General features: G+C 42.6%; 1 protein-coding gene across 2 annotated transcripts in view; it reads right to left on the minus strand.

Annotated features, from left to right (window-relative positions):
• Positions 1 to 269: 269 nt before the first annotated feature.
• Positions 270 to 7,883, minus strand: part of foxred2 (FAD-dependent oxidoreductase domain containing 2) — a 12,059-nt gene continuing 4,445 nt past the window's right edge. For both annotated transcript variants that reach the window (XM_050068984.1, XM_050068983.1), the window contains exons 2-10: positions 6,715 to 6,935; positions 6,073 to 6,378; positions 5,739 to 5,990; positions 4,245 to 4,553; positions 3,917 to 4,083; positions 2,383 to 2,548; positions 1,981 to 2,207; positions 1,705 to 1,875; positions 270 to 1,436 (exon numbers count right to left, since the gene is read on the minus strand). In XM_050068984.1, the coding sequence (XP_049924941.1) occupies positions 1,204 to 1,436; positions 1,705 to 1,875; positions 1,981 to 2,207; positions 2,383 to 2,548; positions 3,917 to 4,083; positions 4,245 to 4,553; positions 5,739 to 5,990; positions 6,073 to 6,378; positions 6,715 to 6,932 (2,049 nt within the window). In that variant the 5' untranslated portion in view covers positions 6,933 to 6,935 and the 3' untranslated portion in view covers positions 270 to 1,203. The remainder of the gene's footprint in view (positions 1,437 to 1,704; positions 1,876 to 1,980; positions 2,208 to 2,382; positions 2,549 to 3,916; positions 4,084 to 4,244; positions 4,554 to 5,738; positions 5,991 to 6,072; positions 6,379 to 6,714; positions 6,936 to 7,883) is intronic.

Raw genomic sequence — 7,883 nt, forward strand, 5'->3', positions numbered from 1 at the left:
AAACTTTTATCTGAGAGCCTTTCCTGATTTTACTCAAGTTTTAAGTTCATTCAAACTGTCTTTTATTTTCTCCATTTTTATCAGTTCTTTTAAAAGCTGATTTCAGGTCTTGTCTGTTTTAATTATTGACATGTAAAGCACTTTGTAACTCTGTTTTGAAAAGCGCTTTATAAATAAAGATTATTATTATTATATGTAGTAGTAGTAGTTGTATTAACAGCATTTGGGTGGACCAATGATTGCTGCATATGCACACTGTGAAAAAGCAATAACAGTACAAAAACAAAAACTTTTATTTGAATTAAAAAACAGTCTGTAATCCATCTTTAATGTTTGTTTCATCAGATAATATCATGTAAAATGTATATGTGCATAATCATTCTGTAACACCCACCCTCCGCCTATATATATTCATACAATGTCGATTTCCATGATATGAAAATGTTATATTCTGATATATATAAATATTTTGTGAGGAATATCAATAAAGGAGCATTCCAGGGAAAAGGTGCCTCTCCAGTGATATGCAGTGGGGGCTGGGTTCCCAAAAAGTTGCATGATGATGCAGCCTGAGGGGCTGTGATATATCTTCCCTCTAATCTTTGCTTTTTTTCTTGTGAATTATTGGATAATTTTACATCATTTGCCCCTTAAAGTATGATCAAAATAAAGAAGGAAAGTCACTCTTTGGTTGAAACAGTCAAGTGTGAGACATTTACATCAGGTGAGGAGAGTTTGTAGGTAGAAACTGACGTAATTTAAAGGAGCAGTGTGTAAGATTTAGGAAGATTTGGTGGCATCTAGTGGTGAGGATTTCACATCGCAACCAGCTGACACTTCTCCTGAATTGAATTCCTTCATTGTTCATTGTTCAATGTCCCTATCTAAAGCCAGTGTTTGGTTTTCTGGGCTACTGTAGAAACATGGCGGTGCAACATGGCTCATTTTCAGGTGAGACTAAAGAAAACACACTTATTATATCATATTAAATTCAATTTCTGCCAGTACATCCCCACTAAATCCTACACACTGGACCTTTAAGGGGCCACATGCCATAAACGTGAGGAACCACTGATCTGTAGGATGATATTCTGTCAAAATATTTGGTCTCATGGAGGGAGTTATCATGGGTGCTGGAGGTAGCAAGTCTGAGGGACCTTAACAGCATGGTAGACAGAGCTTTAGCACGCTCGAGTAAAACAATCAGAAGTCAAGTTTCAGTCCTGAAGACACGGAGGCTCCAGCTTGTGCCAGGTATTTGGGGAATGCGGGGTCGGCCCCTGATGTGTCCGCATCCTGCTCGACAGGCATCAGTCCAGCATCATGATCGCGCTGCCACAGCTGCATGTCGTGAGCGACACCCTGATGCTTCAAGTAACCTTGCTGACAAAACAGCGGCGGCTTTCGGTGGGTGAGGGATGAGCGAAAACATGATTCTGAAAGACATGAGAAAACACAGGAACCAGTCAAACGCCTAATCTGATGTACAATCAGGGATAAATGCTGCTGGTCTGCTCTGTAGCGCAGGATTTATACTTGTGCGTCGGTTCTTTGCAGAGCCTACACACATAGGTATAAATCCTGCATAAGCTACAAACCAAATATATTTAAACATCTTGATTTATATTAATCAGTAATGTTAAGCAGTTACCCACACAGATCAGTGTTAAATTAGTATTTTAAGAATAATGTTTGCAGCTTTACCCGCATAGAAGGCCCTGAGGTCAGTTTGGACACAGTGCTCGAGGAAGCGCCGCAGTGGCTGGATATGAGATATGGGACTCTCCCACTCTGTGAGGAAGTCCTCCACCATGTGATGGATTGCTTTGGGCCTCGGTAAAGGCCAGCCTTGGGGACGGAGCTTCATTTCTTCCTCTGGGGGAAAAAAAAAAATCTTTAACATTCACTCACAGTTTGTTCCCTGTCAAACTACAGTAATTCTTCTCCTCATAATAAACGTTTTAATGTGTTTGTCCTCACCAGTAGGAAGTGTGTCATAGTAGTATAAAACAGGATGCAAAAAGTTGGATTGCCAAGCTTTGGTCCAGTCTGTCTCTGCCCTGCCCCGCCCCAGATAGTCTATCTTCTTCTTCCCGTACTGCATGATGAGAACTATCAGTCCGTGGTGGGTGACCTCATGACCCGACAGAGAGGTGAACTGAGGCAACGCCTGGAGAGTAAACTCTTCCACGTATTCACAGTGAGAGCTGAGAGTCATGGAGAGAGGAAAGGACCAACATATGATGAGCATGAAAGTGATTAACTGTACATTTGTGTATTGTGAAACGGTCAGGTGATGTAATGTCTTGGCATCCAGACAGTTAAGGTGGTCTGGGCATTAATACCTCCTGACCTGCTGATGTTAAAATGACATCCACTTACCCTCGAAGAAGTATAACGTCCCCCAGCACCTCAAACATTTGGTATGGCCCAGAGGCCTCGCCGACCCGCTTCAGGATCCAGGACTGGAGCTGCGTTGTCAACAGTTTTGTGGATGGCCAGGGGTTGCTGTGGTAACGCTGTTCAAGCACACGATGTACAGCTCGCGCTGTGGCAGGAAATACACAGTGTATTTAAATATCACCTTAATTACATGTACAACTGGCACAAAGGGCTGCTTTATTAAAATATACAGTTGTCCAATTCATTCATGCACTAAGAGTGCTGCAGGAGTGAATCCTAAAACATGGAAATGCATTTTTGCAATTCAATCGGCATGGCAACACAGTTGTGTTGCATGTTCTCCTTGTGACATTGTGGGTTTTCTCCAGGTACTCCGGCTTCCTCCCACAGTCCAAAGACTTAGGTTAACTGATGGCTCTAAAGCCTCGTTTCCACCAAACACTTTCAGTATGGTACCATTGGAACCAAAAGTAACCCTTCAGACATGGAACCTAGACCCTAGCGTTTCCACCGCAAACAGTACCCTTTATATATAGGCGTGGTTGTTACCGGCTGGTCGTAGCCGCGTCAACCACTAACTAGCTTGACATCACATAAAGTGACATACATGATTCAGAAAAGGACACAATGAAGAACATCGAACATTTCGTGGTCTTTCTCCTCGTCTGTTTATTACAAGGAGACAAGTTTTGTTTGAGGAAAGGCCACAGGCAGCAAAGAGAGATACTGCCAGAAAAAAAAGAGAGTTTGGGAAATGCTACTACAGAGCTACGACATGCAGGTTAATTGGTGACTCTAAATCATACAATATGATTTCAGTAAAATGTAGTAGTAGTCAGTTCTGTCTTGATGTAGCCAAGGGGAACTGACGTGTTAAAATTGGTCCCGTCGGACTTGTATCTCATGCACTGACAGTGGTTAGGTGTTAAAGTGCACTTGCTGGTGGGCCGCGGTTGTTTTCCAGTTCAACCAATCAACCTTGTTCTGCCAGGGTGAAGCTAATTGTATCTGTGGGACTATTTTTGTAACAAATAAAGATTTCTATTTTAATACAACACAGCTTGTAGAGTGTGTTTACCTTAACAGTGACTGAACCTGTTGCATGGGGCTATGGGTGCCGCATTGAAAAAGACGATTGCTAACAAGTGGCTATGTGAGACTGCAGAGTGTAATCACGACGGACACTGCTTTACAGCCTCGTTGAGGTGGCAACGTTGAATTAATGCAACTGTAGTTAGCTTTTTACTTCTGATTATCTTGCTAAGTGTCAGAACCTTTTGTTTTATTTGCAAAAAATCCCATTTCCTTTTTGTTTAAGGAACCAGAGCAGCACTAACTTCCAGGTAGTCCTACAAAAAAAATGTCATCCCCGCAGCACTCTATTTTGACAAAGGTAGTTGAGAGTTCATGGTCCATATAGATGTGATAACTGTAGCAGAGAGCATGCTATGATTGAATGGAGCATTGTTTGCTCTTAATGTCACAAATGAACAAACACCTGTTGGACTCTCACCTGTGTAACGGAATCCATGGATGAAGCCTCCAGCAGACAAGCGGTAGTCTCTGGAGTGAGCAGCAGTTCCCAGCACAAACAAACCAGGGGTGTTGGTCCCTTCATACCAGGCTGTCACCCCCGGCAACCTCCCTTTTGCATTGTCACTGTTTGGAGGGCAGGCAGAGCTGCAGGAGATTGAACATTACATAAATAAAACAGCTTGGACTTTCTTATACATGGAAATAAGATACAACAGAGGGGCATCTGTCGACAGGCCAGTACATTACTTAATGTACGGATACTGACACAACACAATAAAAGCCTTCCATGTTACATAAGTCCATACCTGTCAAATACGCTGAAGTTGAATCTGAACCCGAGGCATCGAATCACACGGTCGTAGGGCTTTCGCATAGAGAAGTTGTCAAAGTGATACCCCGGCAGTTCGTCTCCTGTCACCTCAGAGCTGTTCTTGTCTTGTATGTACTTCTTTAAAGTCAAGTACAACTGTCGCTTCTTCTCTTTGTTCTTGGTGCCCGATCTCCTCCTGCCTTGCTCCTTTCGTTGAACGATGACTATTTTGTCCAGGCTTGCCTCCACTAACCCATCGAGGGACTTCAGCTGATATGTGTCTATGAGCTCATTATTCACAGCTCTGAAAACAAAAACAAGATGTCACTTTGCATTATACGTGCTGATAGATCCAAAGCAGAAAGGATGGTGAAGCTGACAAATAGTTAGCTAAAAGTAATGGATGAACAGTTGAAATGGTAACTAATGCCTCACACTACATGACTTTAGCCCTGATTGTCCACTCGCCAACTGGAGCTCCCCGACAGAGGCCGAGCCTTGAGCGCTTTAGCGCTAGGTCAAGTATTGACAACTTTAAAAATGTCGTGTAGTGTGAACTGAGCATAAAACTAATGGGTAAACAGTTAAAATAGTAAGCTAAAAGTAACAGAGAAATGGTTAAAATAGTTAGCTAAAAGTAAGGGATAAATGGTTAAAATAATGTTCTCTCAAGTCATAAATAAAAAGTTTGCTAAAAGTAATGATATATGTTTAAAATACTTCGCTAAAAGTAACAGATAAATGGTTAAAATAATTAGCGAAAAGTCATAAATAAATAGTTTGCTAAAAGTAATGGATAAATAGTTAAAATGCTTGACATTAGCTAAAAGTAAAAGAAAAAAGTATTTTGCTAAAAGTAGTGGATAAATAGTTAAGATAGTTAATGTTAGCTTAAGTAGCAGAAAAATGGTTAAAATAGTTAGCTAAAAGTAATCGTTAAAATAGTAAGCTAAATGTAAGGGATAAATGGTAAAATCAGTTAGCAAAAAGTAATGGATAAATAGTTAACAGAGTTAACATTAGCTAAAAGAAATAGATAAACAGTTAAAATCGTTAGCTAGAAGAAATAGATAAACAGTTAAAATCGTTAGCTAGAAGAAATGGACCAACGGTTATAATAGTTAGCTTAAAGTAACATAGTTTAAATAGTTAACGTTAGCTAAAAGTTTAAAAAAAAAAAAGGTTAAAATACTTAGCTAAAAGTAACGGGTTAATGGTTAAAATTGTGTTAAAAGCAATTAATTTAATACTTTAATCAGTTAGCTTAGTGACAGATAAGCGTTTAAAATAGTTTGCTTATAAATAATACAACATCCAGCCATCCAAAGTGGTAGTATGAATGCAGACCTGACCAAAACAGCCTACACACTGGGTACTTGAGGTTTTCTAACAGGGCTGTGGGGACTAGTTCTGAAATTAAAAGTTTGGGAACCACATATCGTAGAGACGGAACAGATAAGGGAAGAAATCACCAAATCTTTAGCGCTACCTGAGGTCTCCAACATAATGAGTTTGCCAAGCCAGTCGAACAGGGCTGGAACTGAGCATGTGCACCCGACTTGCTCTTCCCAAGATGCTCTGCGCTGTTTCGAAAGCCGAGTTCCCCTTGCCCAAGATAAGTACGGCCTGGTCCTTGTAGTCCTCTGGATTAGTGGAGATGGACTCGTAGCCTTCAACCAGGTCAGACCCGAGAAATTCTACCTTCTGAGGGACCCACAAACCTGTGGCTGCCAGTAGGACGCTGAAGGACAGAGGACAGCACGATGCAATCCAAACCCAAACCAATATAAGATCATTTCAGATTCAGCGGGACGCAAATTTACCTGCATGTGTAGTCTGTCACATATTGATCAGTCAGGATGTAGCTCCTGCCGGTGGCTGACTGCACTGCCCTGATCCTGCCGATGTCCACGCCGTACCTGACCCTCAGCCCGAGCTCCTTCACAAACATGGAAAGGTAGAGCGGGAAGGCATCGGCTGGAGGGTAAAGCTCATTGCTCACCCTCTTAAACAGGAGGTCAGGTTTATCGCTCAGCAGCGAGTTCCAGTCGTGGCGCAGGTTGAACTCTCGGTTCTGCCTTCCTGTGTAGATCTTGTTGATGCTAATGAGCTTCCTGTGCCTGGGATACCTTGATACACAAAACAGAGCAGAGAAGGCAAAGGTGATTCAGGAGGGTAGATAGGTGCAATTTCCAAGCACCATTTCTTGTAGAGTTCTTCCGATACTGCGTTGCCTAAAATGCGGGTAGTCTGTTCACCCGTCAGAGTTGAACCTGAGACATGCAAGAATTGTACATCCATACAGGGTTAGTATAAAGCAGTTACCTTTTTTTTTAACACAGCAATATCGGATTGGTACTTGGTATCGGACGATGTGCAAGTTCAGGTACTGTAATTAAAGTGGTATCAGAACATCTCTAATTTCTTGTGTCTCCTGTTCAATATGTCATCACAAAGTTTCCTACTTGTTAAAGAAGCTGCCCGGTCCTGAGTTCCTCTCCAAGATGATGTAGTCTCTGTTGGCCTTGGAGAGGAAGTATCCCATCTGCAGTCCTGCAGGCCCGGCTCCGAGCACACAGTAATCGTAGCGGCGGGTGGCATTGTGGTGGTGATGATCATCAGAGGAGCATGTGACACAGCCAATCAAGATGAAGAGGATAAAACAAGGAAGGTTCGAATCCATAACCTGTCGGACACAAGGCAGTGTGGTAAAAGTTTGAGTAATGACATGATACCATAATAAATAAAATGACATAATAAATCAATTAATAAAACTCCATTAAATATTTCGGATGTTGTAGTCAGGAAGACTGAGTATGGTCGTAGCAACGGGATGATTGTGTGGGTGGGTCTTGCCTCACATTTAGGTCAGGACGTCCCCGAGCACAAAACGAGCTATTTAACTAAATAAAACAAACTAAAATCCCAATCCTGACCAAGTAATGGATTATCTAAAAGCATTTCAGCCTTTCCCTCAGGCTAGCTGATTTTATTTCAGGATGTCTTCCTCTAGCAAGCTTGCTGCTAAAGTTGGCTGATTCTAGATAGCTAGCAAGGCTAATGATTACTAGCGAGCTAATAATGCTAGCAAGCTGTTGAAACTGCATTACTACACTACTGCTATAAGGGGATTTATACTTGTGCAGCAGAGCCTACGCACGTGGCCTACACCGTTGTGAGCAATTATACTTGTGCGGTGGTGTGTCTGTTAGAGTTGGGCGATCTTGTCCATATCCTATCGTCCTATCGCCATCTAGTGAAATCGCCGATGAACGATGTCATAGACGGCATATCTTTTCAATTTCTCCTGAAATTGTGTTGTTTGGTTTGTTCACCGCTCGGCGACATGCGCGTTAAGGCCCGCACATACTCGGGCGCAAGCCCTTTGCGCGCAAAGCTCAGATTTTACGACCGTGCGGACTCCGCTATTTTTCACATCGCGGGGATTTTTCACGGACATTTTTACAGGAAACTACAACGCGGAAGTGCGCTCGACCATGAAAGCCCGAATGACTGCGGACATTCCTCGCGGAGTCTGCTCCGCTAATAGTACGCCCGAATATGCTTGTGTCGAGCGGGCGGAGGCGTTGATTCCCCCCCCCCCCCCCCCCCCCCCCCCCCCCCCCCCCACCCC

Source organism: Epinephelus moara, chromosome 18, assembly GCF_006386435.1.
Source record: "Epinephelus moara isolate mb chromosome 18, YSFRI_EMoa_1.0, whole genome shotgun sequence".
Classification (NCBI taxonomy): Eukaryota; Metazoa; Chordata; class Actinopteri; order Perciformes; family Serranidae; genus Epinephelus; species Epinephelus moara.